Source organism: Anopheles ziemanni, chromosome 2, assembly GCF_943734765.1.
Source record: "Anopheles ziemanni chromosome 2, idAnoZiCoDA_A2_x.2, whole genome shotgun sequence".
NCBI lineage: Eukaryota > Metazoa > Arthropoda > Insecta > Diptera > Culicidae > Anopheles > Anopheles ziemanni.
Window position 1 is genome coordinate 10,596,444 of NC_080705.1, and position 18,302 is coordinate 10,614,745.

Below are 18,302 nucleotides of genomic sequence, written 5' to 3' on the forward strand. Positions count from 1 at the left end.
TTGTGTTTGCCTTTGTTTTATGTTCCCTGCTCCTTTTTCTTTTCTTTTTTTTCCTTTTTTGTCCCGTCCTGGTAGGATGCGCTCCGGTGCAACATGTGTTTTCGGGATTCCAACAGTGCCGTATGCACCTTCCGGCAAGCGGAGATGCGTTTCGGTTCCGTGCGCGCTTTTTTTTTTCTCTCTCCCTTTCTGTGCGATGAATAAACGGAAGGATCGAAATCGGATTCCGGGACAGGATTTCTGGCGTACCGGCTTTCGGGTTTTGGCGCGGTTCGCCGATTTCGGTGCTCACCCTCGAGGGTGTGCTTTGTTTTTTTTTTTTCGAGTTTGTTCGTTTTCCATTTTACTCCCTTTTTTCCACCGTGAAACACCATCTGCAATTGCAGATCGTTCTTTCCGCCTCCATCGGAACAGTCGTTACATAATTGCATACCTGTCCCGAGTGGATCCACGGAGTGTTTTTCGTTACTTGAAACCCAAATCGGACTCGGACTTTGGATTACGGCCAGAGAGAGGATCATCCCCTCGGAGGAAAGTGGATCGGTGGAAAAAAAATCTGCATCCAAATCTCGACACAATACGACGCAACCTGCCGAAACCTTCTGAGGAGCTTCTCAAATGCGAACGAAATCGCGTTGGTGAAGCAACAAAGAATGTCTCTCGAGTTGCGTGTCCATCTGGGATCAAACTGGGCATGGGAAATCAATTATCTTATTTTCCCGTCAAGCAGCGAGAAGCGATCTTCTATTTGCCTGCTGTCCCATCCCTGAACCTGATTCCGCTGTAATGTTGATCAATGACAGCTCAACGTCCGTCCGTCGATGCCGTCCGTGATTTTATAACATGTAAAACCTTCGATGGGAAAAAGTACAAACCCTAGAACTCCCCCGTCAACCGGCCCTCGACTACGGTGACTATCTTATCGGGTCGCCTCTGGTGGTTTGCATGAACTCGAACAACCTCGGTCTGTGGCCTTTGGGGTTGGACGACCTTTATCATTGCGCAGTCGATTTAATATGCGTCAAACCAACTATACATTGGGTGTATGACATTAACGACAGAATATCGTCAGTTAGAACAACATAGTATAAATAAAAGTCAATGTTTTAAATCACCAAAGTAGATAAAACATTTACAAAAACTGACGTAACGGATAAATTAAAAGAAAATTATAAGAAATAGGTTTACAGGCCACCCCAAATCGTGATATTCGGAGGGTGGCAAATAAAACCCTCGGACGTCAGTTTTGCGGCCAGGCGTCAGCAAAATTTGACGGTGCAGATCGCGTCACGCATGAGAAAAATGGCCATTTCCGGTTTCAGTTTCCTTTGTGCTGAAGAATGATAAATTTGACTCAAATTACACCAGACGGGCCGACAAGTTTTGTTACCAAAAACCGTCCTAACCCCTTTCCGTTTCCAAATGAACGGTTGGGCGGCCTCTCAACATTATCCCGCAGCCCAAAACACATTAATTGACACGTAAGCACACTAAACGTCCTAAAAGAACGAAAAGACGAAGTAAAGGGGTGGTTATAAGACATTTCCGAATGTTTCGAATCGATTGGCGCTATGAAAGACCGTTGGTGTGTGTGTGTATGGTTGTTGCTGTCTGTATAAATAATTTATGACGCAATAAGATTTGCTTGATCGAGCTGCTGTTGCGCGCTGGGCGTCGATTGGGATCGCGTGGGAGCCATTTACCTTGAGATGCGAATGTTGCCTCGATCGCACTCCTAGAGTACACCCTTCCAGCTCCACGACCAGTGAGGGGAAAGGCGAACAGAAAAAATACTTTCGACCAACAACTTATGGAGGTTTTAATATAAAGTGTTAATGATGCGTGCGGGCAAACAGCACCTTACACCGATTTGGCATCCGACCCGAAGATAATCGCGTCCAAAAATATGAAGACGATTTATTCATGTGCTTCAAGTCGAATTCGACGAAATACTCGACACGTCATGAAATGTATGTCATGAACGAACGAACACATTCCGAGGACGGAGACGAAAAAAAAGCATAACTCTTCTTGAAACAATGATTGGTCAGTGTGTCTATTTATATCGCCACGCTCTCGGCAGCGTACGCAATAAACTTCTCCCTTCACCTTGCAATCGATTCTCGGACCATTCTCGTACAAGATGGTTTTCCCAGTGAATGAGTTGTTTTTACACACAAAACTTGATCTTTAGGAGGTGATGGATATAATTTTGATGTTAACGATCCTCGCCAAACCTACCTCTCATTTCGTTGATCTCGTGCTTGTGGGTGAAGTCCTTCATGTAGCATCGGGCGGGCGTAACCAGCAGCCCCAGCATCAGCACGAACCTCGTTATCGTCGGCAACGATAAGAAACCCATCTTCACTGTTTTATCACTCGCACACGCAATCAAACACTGACTCACTCTCTCTTTCTCTCTCTTTACAAACTCAAATAAAAGGTGGGTAAGCAAACAACCCAAAACTGTCGACTGTCGCAATCTTCTCACTGAAGCTGGAACCACTTGTTGCACATTGCCACCCCGTCGATGGGGGGCCTGTATTTTCTTCTTCAACCGACCGACTCGCGTTCCGGCCAAGTTTAATTGGATTTTGGGCACGAACTTTTCACGTTTGGGTTTCCTGCTGCTGCTGTTGTTTTCTCTCGCCACTCCAAAACCAAGGAACGTATGTGCGGTCTTTGTGTGTTAATTGAAAACAACCGACCGGAGCACGCAAAGCATCATCCTCGCTGGTGCGAAATGGTGCGTAAATTTTCCCGTTTGTTTTTTTTTCAATCGACACCCGAACGACGGTGGGTTTCCCGGTCGTGGCGACCTGTTGCCATCGAAGGCGCTGCTAAAGGATGGGCGTTTTACGGGGTGGGCAACCTTCGTCAAGAAATCAACACACTTGCCCGCTCGGGAGCACCAAGTAACGGGTTCGTTTAGTCAGTGGAAAGTGAGGCTTTGGACCCGTTCGGAATGGAACACTGAGTTTTACAGGAAGCTGTACTGATGTAGTAAGATAATGGCTGTTCTAAACGACGCAGTACCTCGATCGGGCACTTGCGCAAATAAATATACTTTTTATCTTAGTTGCACTGCACTGCCCCGTTCACGGAGAGATATTTTTACTATTTCATCAACACCACACACTTGTTGCCTTCACAATCACGATCGTTGTTATTGTTGACACGCGCGCACACTTGTCGATCGTTTCGCGAACACTCCGGAATCACCGCTCCAGCAGGTTTTCCCTGCGACATTATGGAACTACCCGGCCAATTTTCGGCTTTCCTTTCCGATTCTTGCACCATGCGGCGCCAAGCGTTTCACCGAAAACTGTTTTCATTCAACGATCTCCATTCAACCCCACGACGTTTTAGGCGGAAAGGGGAACCCTTCACTTCGGTCGGGGTTTCGTTGTTTTATTGTTATGTTTCGCTACACAACATACCGTAACACGCACACACATGCACACCTGTTTGTTCGAACGTAGAAAAGCGTCACAACACGGCGGGGCAACCTTCATCTCACGACGCCGCGCTGGTCACCGGAATGAAACCGAAACAACATTTGAAGAACACTTCCACGTCGTGGCACACCGTAGGCATCCTTCGCCGATGGACCGAAGGGGTGGGATGGCGGTTGCTGGATGCGGGGACAGGTAAATATGCCCTCGGCCAACATGTACCGACAACATACACAAACACACACACGCAGAGACACACCGGTGCGCTCACTTATCTGAGGACGCTTCCCTTCGTCTTAAGTTCTTGGGGCAGACTTTCCGATGGCTTCCAAATATTCCCTACGCTCGGGACGGTCTAAAGGGCCAGCACTGCACAAAAAATGATTCCTCTTCCGTGACACGCACGCACAGCGTCCTTCCTTCTCGAACGGGTGTTTGAGCTGCACTGACGGAATCGACGCTTTCGGGGCGTCTCGATGCGCCGCGCCGTCAGCTTATCTCGCGCACACGATCGTCCGCGCGCGATCGTCCGACTCTCTCGGAGAGCACATCAATGAAACGGAATGAAAATGCGTGAGCATAGTTTTCCCAACCATTTATCTCTTTCTTTCTGTCGCTAACGATTATTTGCCCACTCGCTCTTTCAATGTTTCTTTTTCTTTTATGCTGTTGAACTCTCCAACTTACTACTCTCTCTCCCTCTCTTATGCTTTTATGCTTTTAAAACATTGTGCTGAAGTCCCCGTTGACAGAGTCTCTTACGCTCTCTCGATTTCATCACGTCATCCCTTTCCAACACTCGAACAAAAATGTACAAGTGTTGCATACAAGTTGTGCCGGGATCAGGTTTTGAATCGACGGTTATTTAACCCCACTGTCTACGACAAAAGAAATTTGTTTTGATTTGATATTTGTGTTCCGAAGTTGAGAAAAAAAAAAATGAAAATCTAACATTAACGGACACAAAAGATACACAGTTTTTAAAAGGAATTTGCATATATCGACTAATTTACGAAATTTATTTGATAGATCAAAACACACAGCAAGAAAGCTGGTACATTAGACACAAACACATTACGTTCTCCGACACAAAGAAAACTAACTTTTACTTCAGACACTGTTCCGGTCCTTTACCCCAACAACCGGCACTGGTGCACTGCTCAGAACATTCCATCCCAGCTGCACCTGTAGGAGGAAAAACAGTTGTTAACGAATCGATTTTACAACAAAGTATATCGGTTTCCACAAACAAGACTTACGGCATTTGGTAGCGTTTTGGTTCTTAAACACGATTGTCTCCTGGTCATTGCCCTTCATTATTTTATTCCAATCGATATTGTCTGCAAAGCATAGGCTGCTGTTCTCCAAGATAACAATCGAACCCGATTCGATGCGCTTTAGTGACTTTAGTTCCAATGATTGCAATGATGTCTATAACAAGCAGTACCCAATATTTGGAAAGGTATCGAAATTGAAGAGGTGAGATTCTTTAAAACATACCCGCGCAATATACACCGAGGCAAAAAAGTGCTCCTTCAGCTGACGTCCACCGACCACCTCTAGGTTGCGGAAGTAGGAAAGGTTGGTAAAGTCCGGATGATGACCCTGGATGCTGATGTAACCGGTAATCTGCTTTACGGTGGAGAACACTTCCAGCCGGTCCGGATGGATCTTGGTGTATCGCGGTCCGAACGAGAAGTTCGCAAACACCTGCTGATAGCCGTCGAACGTCTGATCGAGGATCTCCAGCGAACCCTCGATGATGATGCAGTCTTTGTACTTGCCGATGTTGTCCGAATGCACCACGCCCTCGCCGGGACATGTTTTCGGGCAGGCTCCATTGCATGGTACACATTCTCCGTTCTGTGGCATTTTGTTCGGTGGACAGGTTCGAACGCAGGCTCCGTTATCACGCAGTAGATGTTCCGGACAATTTCGTACGCATGTTGTGCCATACGCATACTTGCCATCGGGATTCGGTTCCCAGAGTGCTTTTTGAGTATTAAAGCTACCGAGGAGTAAATAATCTGAGAGGGTTAGTACTTCCTAATGGGCATTGTGTTAATTCTCAGTATACTTACATCTGTGGCCGAGGACATTTTTCCCGGCACACACCGTCATCATAGAAGTTCTTACACGCCATACAGTCCTCCTGCGTCGGACCGGTACAACCACCAGCACAGAACTGATGGCAACACTCGCCAGGCTTCGACCCAAAGCAGCGACCCTGCGAGCACTGAGGCGAACAGTTGAGCTTGCTGAACTTCTGACAGTTGTGGGCACCTTCGCCCCAGCAACCCGCTTCACACGAGTGATGGCACGGCGGACACTCCCGCTCCTGTGATGTGAAGTTGAACGTGTGCCGTATGTTACCCTGCGGATCCGACATGATCTCGTCCCAGTTGATTGTGTCTAGGTGGCACAAATTTCTATTATAAAGGATTCCCACCGATCCGCTGAGGTCACGCAATGCCGGCAGCTCGAGCGAGTTCATCTGCGAGAAGGCCACGAACAGTCCGAACTCGTCGACCCATTTGTTCAGCTTGAACATCGTTCGCCCGCGGATAATCTGAAGCCGCGGCAGGATCACCTGCGGGATGTCGACGTGGCTGATCAGCACGTACCCGGTCACCTCGCGAATGTGCTGCAGAAAGCTGATGTCGTTGCTCCCATTCTGGATCCAGGTGATCTCCAGGTTGCCATCCACGTACGTACAGTTGGTGTAGCGACCGCGCAGATTCTTGTAGTGGTTCTCGCGGTTCGGCGGCACCGACATGCGTCCGTTCGTACCGATGCATACTGCGAGAGAAAGGAAACGAAAGAGAACCACAACGGTTGGTTATGATTGCACTAAAAGACAAACGATCAGATCTCCCGTGATCCATCCTCATCTTTTCTTATCACTGTTGGTAACATTTAGAGGGGGTTTTTTAAACGTTTTTTTTTAAACGCTGCAACTTACTTTTTTCCTTCACTAACTCAGAGTGTGGGCGGGATTGTAACATCAAGGTGTCTTGTTGTGTCTCACGGCCATCCACTAGGGTTGTTGTCATCATCACAAAAATCCCCCCGGTCAGCACCACCCATAGCCACCGAAAGGCTAACCGTTGATTGTATCTCTTCATCGTGTTCTCCAACAACAAGACTATTTGAATGTTTAATCAATGCTGCAATTTATATATACTATGCTGCCACGCGAGAAACATAAAATCCGCAAAACAGAATCCTGTAGCCAGTGAACACAACCGGCTGAGCTTACGCCTGTCTGCGAACTGAGCTGCATTCGAACTAGTTCTAAACACTAGTCTGTTCCGCGGAACCGCGCAAATCGTCACGAGATGCTGGTGTTTATGTCTCAATCGCTCCTTTCTAGGAACAATAACTGTAACGGCCGATGAACCTGTGGGATAAGGAGTTTTGCTACACGTGCATACACCAGGAAACTATTCCATATGTATTTCCAGTAAACATCAAACATTATCGGCTGTATTCCTTATCAAGTGTATGAATATTGTACAATTGTACGCTGAAATATACGAAGGCATTTTCTGTGAAATTTGCTTGCAAGCTGGGTGAAAGTTACTTCAGAAATTATAATTTATTTTGCATGGTATACGATATCGCAAATTAAAAAGTATTGTTGATTAATCAGTGGAAATTATGTTAGTATATTTTATCGTTACAATAAATGTTTGTTATTATTATTGCAAATTACGAATGAACTTACCTTATCTTTGTCACAGAAAACACTTGATTTATTTGTGATGTTTTATTTGTTCCATAGTCATATTTAGAACATTGCGTTGGTGTTTTGTTTATTCTTCTCGATTTTTTATTAGTTTCAGGGTACGTGCCGTATTGTAAAGCAAAATATATTTGATAGCTCAAAACACAAAAAAAGAAAGCTTGTAAATTAGGCACACACACATTACGTTCTCTGGCACAAGGAATCGTAAATACTAATAGAGTACCCTCGATTAACGACAATCTTCCATCATTTTGGAGTCAAACGCTAATTGATAGCTTTTTTGTTTAACTTCAGACACTGTTCCGGTCCTTTGCCCCAACAACCGGCACTGGTACACTGCTCAGAACAGTCCATCCCCGATGCACCTGCAGAAGAAAAAACAGCTGTTGACGAATCGCCTCTCAAATTACTGTTACACCATGCCATGAGCTTAGATAGCAATAGCATTGAAAGCGAGTGAAGGGAGCGCGAAAGTGAGATGCAGACAATTTCGACAATTTCTACCTTGAGCTTAGATAGCAATAGCGAAGATGCCGAGCGAAGCGAGCGCCAAAGTAAGATGCACAATTTCTACGCGTCGAAATTTCCCCTAAGCGTCGAAGTTTCCCCTTAACCGCTGTGCTGTTGCTAAGGGAAACCAAATACCGTATGCGTGAAAATGTTTGCACCACCGTGTATACCATACCGTATGCGTAATAATGTTTGCACCATCGTAGTAAAATAGTTCCCGTTTTCTCTGGGCATACAAAACGAAATGAAACGTTTTCGTGATTTTGGGGACAATTTCGAATCGAACATTGCATCTACTCTTGGGAAAGGTGGTTCTTCAACGTGATGAAAATAACCAACGCAGAATAAAAATAACCAACGCAAAATAAAACTACATCCATAAGGTTGGGCCCAGTAAACGGGCCTTTTACCGGGCCCTGTAAACGGGCCACGTAAGCGGGTCCTGTTAACGGGTCGTGACACTGGGCTATGTAAACGGGTCCTGTAAATTGTTCGTGTTACCGGGCCCTGTAACCGGAACCAGTCAACGGGCCGTGTTACCGGGCCCTGTAAACAGGCCGTGCTACCGGGCTCTGTAAACGAGCTGTGTTACTGGGCCCTGTAAAAGGGCCGTCTTACCGCCGTTTACCGGGCCCTGTAAATTGGCCGTGTTACAGGGCTCTGTAAACGGGCCGTGTTACCGGGCCCTGTAAACGGGCCGTGTTACCGGGCACTGTGACCGGGTCCAGTCAACGGGTCCTATAAACGGGTCCTGTAAACGGGCCCTGTAAACGTGCACTGTAACCTGGCCCTGTAAACGGGCCGTGTTACCGGGCCCTGTAAACAGGCCGTGTTACCAGGACCTGCCAACGGGCCCTGGAACCGGGACCTGTAACTGGGCCGTGTAACCGGGCCGTTTTACCTAGTCGGTTTCTCAACAAAGTACATCGATTTCCTCAAGCAATAGGGTGAGTGAGGGTATTTTGGCCCACGTATGTAATTTTGGCCCACTTAGAAAGAAGATCAATTATTTCAATGATTTCAAATAAAAATGCCTCCTAACATTTTTTTTAGTGTTGAGGTCAATTTATTCTTGTTAAATACCAAATTTGGAGGCGATTGCATCAACATTTGTGGAGAAAATCGCTTAAAACTACGAAGCTGTCTCTTTTTCAAAAAACCATGTCGTTGGCGGATAGTTCGCCCACCTTGAGATATAAGCAACCACTGCGTAAAAAGTTCTGAAGTAATGTTTTTCTAAAGCTTTGAGTGTTTTTAGGAATTATCAAAACGTTACTTGAATTTTTAGAGCACGAGAAATAATTTTAATTTCGATGCAAAAGTGGGCCAAAATAGATGCAAGGAAATCTGATTTCGATTGGAACGAAATTTGTATGCATTTTGACACTGACAGCTGGTTGTCAGAAATTGTCTAAACGAAAATCCGGTGATCTTGGAAAAAAGTGGAAATTAAAATATCGAATTAAACATTTTATCTTCCTTATTTAACAAAAGTAAGAGTTATTAGCACAATCTAAATTATTATAAAGATTATTAAAACCATAAAACACATAAAAAAGGCATTCTTCAGGTGGGCCAAAACTGGTACACAGGTGGGCCAAAATAGAAGCATAGCGGGCCAAAATAGCGACAAAAAGTGTGTTCGGAAATTGATAATTTTTCAGTGAAAACATCAAATAAACTAAAAAATATGAATTTTAATGCATGCTTAGATAGCTACTCTACATTATCATACCCAGTTTGTCATGATATGATCGGTACAATTAATGCAACGATTTATTTTGTGGTGACCCTTCCCTAAGTGGGCCAAAATGGGTACTTTTACCCTACTTACGGCATACGGTAGCGTTTTGGTTCCTAAGTGTTGAGTTTGCGATTACAACTTCAACAATCGAGTAGGCTATAGTCATGTAGTAGACTATGATGAATGTGAAGCAAGATATTATTCTGTGTCTGTCTGTTAGCCTCATCGGATGTAATCTGTGATTCTGTTCAGTACGTGTAATAAAAGAAGAGTAGCGCAGTGGAAGCGAATCAAATAACCAACAGGTTATGGGCCCAGAATCTTGAGCGTGAAGATGGCGGATACGAATTTTTCGATTGAAAAGTTGAACGATTTCAATTATGAAATCTGGCGTTTTCGGCTGGAGTTGTTGCTGACCAAGGAAGGATTGATCGACGTAGTGAAAAATGAGAAGCCTGATACGCCTGATGCTACCTGGATTGTTAAAGATGGTAGGGCTAGAGCTTTCATTGGTTTGTCCATCGACGACAACCAAGCGTGTCACGTCATCCGTTCCGCAACTGCTAGAGAAATGTGGGAAGCTCTGCGGAAACATCATGCACGAGCCACGCTATCTTCCAAAATCCATGTTCTGAGGAAACTGATTCGTCTACAATTGCCCGAAAATGGCAACATGGCAGAACATCTTGCTGAAATAACGCAATTGTCGAACCGACTCGCAAGTATGGGAGATGCTCTGAAAGAATATTGGCTGGTTGCTATTATTTTATCCAGTCTGCATGCATCGTATGATACTTTGATAAGCGCCCTAGAAAGCCGACCAGAAGAAGATTTGAATTTACAATTCGTGAAAGGAAAGCTTCTAGATGAATGGCGGAAAAGAGTCGAGCGTGATGGCCATGGAAATGGAGAGCATTCTTGCAAGGTTGTAAGAACGAAGCAACCTGTGCAGAAGAAAAGGCTCTGCCATTATTGTAATAAAGAAGGGCATATTAGGCGCTACTGTAGGAAGCTAGAACAGGATCGATTACTGAAAAAGACGGAGGACCAAGCTGTGAACAGATCGTTTAAACAGAAGGCGCATTTGGTGGATGGAAATGCAGAAGTAGAAGTGTGTTTGGGAGCTAGATCTGAAAAGGAGAATTGCTCTGCGTCATGGATCTTCGATTCAGGAGCAACTTCTCATATGACTAGCAACGCATCGCTACTAGATGATATACGTGCAAACACCACAAATGTGAGCTTGGCTGATGGAAGGGAAACATCTGCAGCAGGGTTTGGATCTGCTAAGTTTCGATCTATTAATGGAAATGAAAAGGACATCCTTGTGAGGCTGAAACATGTGTATCATGTGCCGTCACTGTCAGGAAGTCTGCTGTCTGTAAGCAAGTTGTGTGATGAGGATTGCACAGTAACCTTTTACAAAAATGGCTGCGTTGTGAAGAAAGACGGCAAAGTGTTGATGAAAGGACAACGCAATGGAAATCTTTATCAGCTAAATACCAATGTACAGCGTACGTTGTTGGCAACGGCCGGACATAATGCTAACTGCATTGACATGTGGCATCGTCGCCTGGGTCACAGAGACCATAGTGCTGTGAAAATCATCATGTAGAAGAAATTAGGAGTTGTGTGAAAACGGAATGTTGCAACTCACTTATTGTCCCACAGAACACATGGTGGCTGACATCTTTACCAAGCCACTAGGAACAACAAAGTTCAAGAAGTTATCTAGGTTGTTAGGTTTGACCTAAGGGAATTGTTGAAGCGGTTGTGATTGAGGAGGAGTGTTGAGTTTGCGATTACAACTTCAACAATCGAGTAGGCTATAGTCATGTAGTAGACTATGATGAATGTGAAGCAAGATATTATTCTGTGTCTGTCTGTTAGCCTCATCGGATGTAATCTGTGATTCTGTTCAGTACGTGTAATAAAAGAAGAGTAGCGCAGTGGAAGCGAATCAAATAACCAACACTAAGCACGATTGTGTCCTGGTCATTGCTCTTCGTGATTTTGCTCCAATCGATGTTGTCCGCAAAGCATAGGCTGCTGTTCTCCAAGATAACGATCGAACCCGATTCGACGCGCTTTAGTGACTTTAGCTCCAATGATCGCAATGATGTCTATAACAAGCAGTACCCAATATTTGAGGTAGGTAAGGTGTTCAAGTTGAAGAGGTGAGATTCTTCAAAACATACCTTTACGATGTACACCGAGGCAAAAAAGTGCTCCTTAAGCTGACGTCCACCGACCACCTCTAGGTTGCGAAAATACGAAAGGTTGGTAAAGTCCGGATGATCGCCCTGGATGTTGATATAACCGGTAATCTCCTTGACGGTGGAGAACACTTCCAACCGGTCCGGGTGGATCTTGGTGTATCGCGGTCCAAACGTGAAGTTCGCAAACACCTGCTGATAGCCGGCGAACGTCTGATCGAGGATCTCCAGCGAACCCTCGATGATGATGCAGTCTTTGTACTTGCCGATGTTGTCCGAATGCACCACGCCCTCGCCGGGACATGTTTTCGGGCAGGGTCCATTGAATGGTACACATTCTCCGTTCTGTGGCATCTTGTTCGGTAGACAGGTACGAACGCAGGCTCCGTTATCACGCAGTAGATGTTCCGGACAGTTTCGCACGCATGTTGTGCCATACACATACTTGCCATCGGGATTCGGTTCCCAGAGGTAGTTTGTTGGGTTATAGCTGGTGAAAAGAAAAAATACGTTGAGGTTAGTACTTCCTGATCGACGTTTGATGAATCCTCAGTCTACTTACATCTGCATCGGAGGACACTCCTGCTTACACACACCGTCATCGTAGAAGTTCTTGCACGCCAGACAATCCTGCTGGGTCGGACCGGTACAACCACCGGCGCAGAACTGATGGCAACACTCACCAGGCTTCGACCCAAAGCAGCGACCCTGCGAGCACTGAGGCGAACAGTTGAGCTTGCTGAACTTCTGGCAGTTGTGTGCACCTTCGCCCCAGCAACCCGCTTCACACGAGTGATGGCACGACGGACATTGCGTTGGCATCATTTGGAATGAGTGTTTAATCCTACCCTGCGGATCCGAGATGATCTCGTCCCAGTTGATCGTGTCTAGGTGACACAGGTTGTAGTTGTTGAAGATCCCCGCCGAGCCGTTGATGATGTCACGCAACGCCGGCAGCTCGAGCGTGTTCATCTGCGAGAAGGACACGAACAGCCCGAACTCGTCGTCCCATTTGTTCAGCTTGAACATCGTTCGCCCGCGGATAATCTGAAGCCGCGGCAGGATCACCTGCGGGATGTCGACGTGGCTGATCAGCACGTACCCGGTCACCTCGCGAATGTGCTGCAGAAAGCTTAAATCGATGCTGCCATTCTGGATCCAGGTGATCTCCAGGTTGCCATCCACGTATGTACAGTTGGTGTAGCGACCGCGCAGATTCTTGTAGTGGTTCTCGCGGTTCGGCGGCACCGACATGCGTCCGTTCGTACCGATGCATACTGCGAGAGAAAGGGAGCGAAAGAGAGCCACAACGATTGGTTACGATTGCACTAAAAAACAAACGATCAGAGCTCCCGTGATCCATCCTCATGTTTTGTAACATTTAGGGGGGTTTTTTAAACGTTTTTTTTAAGCGCTGCAACTTACTTTTTTCCTTCACTAACATGTCTTGTTGTGTCTCGCGGCCATCCACTAGGGTTGTTGTCATCATCACAAAAATCCCCCCGGTCAGGACCACCCATAGCCACCGAAAAGCTAAACGTTGATTGTATCTCTTCATCGTGTCGGCAATTCCTACAACAAGACTATTTGAATGTTCTCAGCACTGTACCTCCCAATACAACCCTCCCAATTGTAGTGATCGCTTCTAAACAGAAGAAAGCCCGCACACTATTTACACTTAGAGAGATTGGTCAATTTACAATATTTGGAAAAACTAATTAATAAATCAGCAACGATAGAGGTGTCATCGAATTTTTTAAAACTCAAATTTTGTTTTAAACTGAAACGCGATTTATTGTAGAGTAACTGGCAATCTATGGAATGATAGATGCTTACCAAGCAGGTGTGCTTGAATTTACGAACGAATCTACTTCTTAATACGGTTCTTCAAAACTTAAATTTTTCATATGGAATACGCTGCCACGCGAGAAACATAAAATCCGCAAAACAAAATCTTGTAATCAGTTAACACAACCGGCCGAGCTTACGCCTGTCTGCGAACTAACCTGCATTCGAACTCTAAACACGTCTATTCCGCGGAACCGCGCAAATCGTCACGAGATGTTGGTGGTCATGTCTCAATCGCTCCTTTCAAGGTAATGCTGAGGATTGGGAGTCTGTTCGTACTGATGTATAAGGGTCGAGTGACGAACCTGTGGGATAACGATTGTTTGTTTTTTTGTGGGATCCATGTGGGATAAGGAGTCTTGCTACACTCGCACGGTCGACCAGATAACTGTTACATATGTATTTCCAGTAAACATGAAACATCTTCGGTTGTATTCCTTATCAAGCGTAAGAATGTTGTTCAATTGTACGCTGAAATTTACGAAGCCATTTTTTGGGCACGATTACACTATATCTACCTGAACCAATACCTCCAAATATAATACCAGCTTATGTAAAACAATCCCGGAACTTTTGACAAGAGAGAACGCGACCTTTTTTCGGCGCGCCAATGTTGCTTCCGATAACGGCAAAGTTAAACTTAACAAGCCCAAAGTGCTTCCTAACGATGCCAAACAAAAGCCTTGCGCGTGCAATTGACTGCCTACTACCGGCAAATAGCAGCTTGATACGGACGAATTGGCCCTGAAAACAGTGTATTATTACAAATTACGAATGAACTTACCTTATCTTTGTTACAGAAAACACTTGATTTATTTGCGATGTTTTATTTGTTCCATAGTCATATTTAGAACATTGCGTGGGTGTTTTGTTTATTCTTCTCGATTTTTTATTAGTTTCACGGTACGTGCCGTATTGTAAAGCAAAATATATTTGATAGCTCAAAACACAAAAACAGAAAGCTTGTAAATTAGGCCCAAACACATTACGTTCTCTGGCACAAGGAATCGTAAATACTAAAAGATTCCCCTCGATTAACAACAATCTTCCTTGATTCTGAAGTCAAACGTTAATTGATAGCTTTTTTGTTTTACTTCAGACACTGTTCCGGTCCTTTGCCCCAACAACCGGCACTGGTACACTGCTCAGAACAGTCCATCCCCGATGCACCTGCAGGAGGAAAAACAGCTGTTGACGAATCGGTTTCTCAACAAAGTACATCGATTTCCTCAAACGATACTTACGGCATTTGGTAGCGTTTTGGTTCTTAAACACGATTGTCTCCTGGTCATTGCCCTTCATTATTTGACTCCAATCGATATTGTCCGCAAAGCATAGGCTGCTGTTCTCCAAGATAACGATCGAACCCGATTCGACGCGCTTTAAAGATTTTAGCTCCAATGATCGCAACGATGTCTGTAACAAGCAGTGCCCAATATTTGGAAAGGTCTCGAAATTGAAGAGGCGAGATTCTTTAAAACATACCTCCGTTATATACACCGAGGCAGAATAAGTCCCCTTCAGCTGACGTCCACCGACCACCTCCAGATTTCGGAAGTACGAAAGGTTGGTAAAGTGCGGATGATTACCCTGGATGCTGATGTAACCGGTAATCTCCTTGACGGTGGAGAATACCTCTAGCTGGTGGGGTTCGATCCCCCTGTACCACGGTCCGAACGAGAAGTTGGCGAACAGCTGCTCATAACCAATGAACGTCTCATCGAGGATCTCAAGGGAACCATTAATGGTGTTGCAATCTTTGTACTTGCCGATGTTACCAGAGTGCACCACGCCCTCGCCGGGACATGTTTTCGGGCAAGGTCCATTGCATGGTACACATTCTCCGTGCTGAGGCATCTTGTTTGGCGGACAGGCCGGAACGCACACACCATTATTACGCAGTAGATTTTTCGGGCAGTTTCGCAAACATTTTGTGCCATACGCATACTTGCCATCGGGATTCGGTTCCCAGAGTGCTTTTCGAATATTAAAACTACCGAAGAGTAAATAATCTGATAGGGTTAGTACTCCCTAATGGGCATTGTTTTAATTCTCAGTATACTTACATCTGTGGCCGAGGACATTTTTCCCGGCACACACCGTCATCATAGAAGTTCTTACACGCCATACAGTCCTCCTGCGTCGGACCGGTACAACCTCCAGCACAGAATTGATGGCAACACTCGCCAGGCTTCGACCCAAAGCAGCGACCCTGCGAGCACTGAGGCGAACAGTTGAGCTTGCTGAACTTCTGACAGTTGTGTGCACCTTCGCCCCAGCAACCCGCCTCACACGAGTGATGGCACGGCGGACATTGCTTAAACATAAATTGGAATGAGTGTTCAATCCTACCCTGCGGATCCGAGATGATCTCGTCCCAGTTGATCGTGTTTAGGTGGCACAAATTTCCGTTGTACAGTATTCCCACCGATCCGCTGAGGACGTCACGCAACGCCGGCAGCTCGAGCGTGTTCATCTGCGAGCTAATCACCAGCAATCCGAACCCATTGCCCCCCCATTTGTTGAGTTTGAACAGCGTTTGGCCACGGATGATCTGAAGTCGCGGCAGGATCACCTGCGGGATGTCGACGTGGTTGATCAGCACGTACCCGGTCACCTCGCGAATGTGCTGCAGGAAGCTGAAGTCGTAGGACCTACTCAGGATCCAGCTGATCTCCAGGTTACCTTCCACGTACGTACAGTTGGTATAGCGATCGCGCAGATTCTTGTTGTGGTCCTCCGATGGCATCGACAGACGGATGTTCGTACCGAAGCACGCTGTCAACCAAAAAGGGAACGAAAGAGAGCCACAGAGGTTGGTTATGATTGCGCTACAAGACAAACGATCAGAGCTCCCGTGATCTATCCCCATCTTTTCTTATCAACTTTTGGAACATTAGGGGATTTTTTAACGTTTTTTTTAACGCTGCAACTTACTTTTTTCCTTCACTAACTCAGACTGTGCCTGCTCCAAGGTTGGACGGGATTGTAACATCAAACGGTCTTGTTGTGTCTCGCGGCCATCCACTTGGGTTGTTGTCATCATCACAAAAATCCCCCCGGTCAGGACCACCCATAGCCACCGAAAGGCTAAACGTTGATTGTATCTCTTCATCGTGTCGGCAATTCCTACAACAAGACTATTTGAATTATTGTTCTCAGCACTGTTCTGGTTCTTGGACTGTCTTCTTTTTTCTATTGCCCCAACCCTCCCAACGGTAGTGATCGCTTCGAAACTGAAGAAACACCGTACTCAGAGAATATGATCAATTTGCAATATTCGAAAAAACTAAGCAATAAAAATAGTGACTGTACAGACGCCATCGGATTATGTAAAACCGACATTTTGTTTTTAACCTCCTCAGTCCAATGATTGTAGGATAAGCTGATTTACATTACAAGCACTTTTTGAAAGCTCGATTTATTGCGGAATTCGTATGAAGGAAACAATACTACGAAGGCTTTACACAAATAACGGGTGATCTATGGAATGATAAACGCTTACCTCGTATGCTTGAATTTGCGAACGAATCTGGTTCTTAAAAATTTAAATTTTTAGATAGAATATGCTGCCACAACAAAATCCGCACAAGATAAGCCTGTAATCGGTGAACACAACCGATCGAGCTTACGCCTATCTGCGAACTGACTTGCATTCGAACTCGTCCTATACTCGTCTGCTCCACGGAACCGCGCAAATCGTCACGAAACGTTGGTGGTCATGTCTCAATCGATCCTTTCTACGCAACACTGAGGATTAGGAGTTCGTTCGTACTAATGTATAAGGGTCGGGCGACGATCATTTGGGATAAGGAATCCTGTTACACGGCAAGACGACTATTATGTATACATATATTTACAATAAGCAACAAACTCCTTCGACTGTATTACTTACGAAATGAAGAATTCTCGTACAATTTTACGCTGAAATATTTAAATTATCTGTAATAATCGGTTGAAGCAAGCAGGATGAAAGTTATTTTAGAAGTTATAATTTATTTTGTATATTATACGATTTCACTAAACAAAAAAATTTTGGTGATTAATCAGTGGAAATAATATTAGTATATTTTATCATTACAATAAATGTATGTTATTCTGAATTACGAGTGAACTTACCTTATCTTTGTCACAGAAAACACTTGATTTTCATATTAAGAACATTGCGTGGGTGTTTTGTTTATTCTTCTCGATTTTTTATTTCATAGTGTATTCATTTGGTTTGCTTTATTGTGACTGTTGTTTTGTTTTGCAGGACTTACATGCTTTTGCAAGCTATTTTTTCCACTATTGGTAGTACCCTATTACGCGTTGCTCGTTTGCATTATCTCTTTTCTTCTCCTCGTGTGTCGGCAAAAGTGTGCGCGCAGCATCGTCAAATCCCTATGCTTTTCTAACTGTTGTATGTTTTGTTTTTCGCTCGCTTACCTCTTTCCATCTTGTTCATTGCATTTCTTGTAAGTACTGTGGCATTTTGGTTTAGATTTATCTTTTCTAATAGTTTTTTTCCTTTCTACTGTGGCGCTGGGTTTAGCTGATGAATTGTAAGCATTTGCAGAATCCAGAGTTCATCCACTGTACGTCTGCGTCCAGTGCTTTAGCAGCTAAGAGATATCAGCACTAGCTTTGAAAAGTGTTTGCAGCCACGGATATCCGCATTCAATCAATTATGCATTTAAGTTCATCCGCGTGATGCATGCTGTTTTATTTTATAATTTCTCCATATTTTTCCATACTGTTACTATTCATTTTTATTGAGAACGAAAACTTTAAATGAATAA

At 44.8% G+C, this 18,302-nt stretch overlaps 3 protein-coding genes across 3 annotated transcripts; all 3 read right to left on the reverse strand.

The window, feature by feature from the left end:
• Window positions 1-4,560: 4,560 nt before the first annotated feature.
• On the reverse strand, window positions 4,561-6,508 carry LOC131281451 (epidermal growth factor receptor-like). The gene is made up of 5 exons (XM_058310786.1): window positions 6,418-6,508; window positions 5,537-6,254; window positions 4,956-5,463; window positions 4,715-4,886; window positions 4,561-4,640 (listed from the first exon to the last, which is right to left on the reverse strand). Exons 1-5 carry the CDS (start codon window positions 6,506-6,508, stop codon window positions 4,561-4,563), a joined length of 1,569 nt encoding a protein of 522 aa, XP_058166769.1.
• A 959-nt stretch (window positions 6,509-7,467) lies between these two features.
• Window positions 7,468-13,159, reverse strand: LOC131281471 (epidermal growth factor receptor-like). The gene is made up of 5 exons (XM_058310809.1): window positions 13,099-13,159; window positions 12,236-12,950; window positions 11,656-12,163; window positions 11,427-11,580; window positions 7,468-7,568 (listed from the first exon to the last, which is right to left on the reverse strand). The coding sequence occupies exons 1-5, from the start codon at window positions 13,157-13,159 to the stop codon at window positions 7,468-7,470; spliced, it is 1,539 nt and encodes a 512-aa protein (XP_058166792.1).
• A 1,457-nt stretch (window positions 13,160-14,616) lies between these two features.
• LOC131281536 (epidermal growth factor receptor-like) lies at window positions 14,617-17,959 on the reverse strand. The gene is made up of 4 exons (XM_058310877.1): window positions 17,950-17,959; window positions 15,588-16,299; window positions 15,007-15,514; window positions 14,617-14,937 (listed from the first exon to the last, which is right to left on the reverse strand). Exons 1-4 carry the CDS (start codon window positions 17,957-17,959, stop codon window positions 14,617-14,619), a joined length of 1,551 nt encoding a protein of 516 aa, XP_058166860.1.
• Window positions 17,960-18,302: the final 343 nt, after the last annotated feature.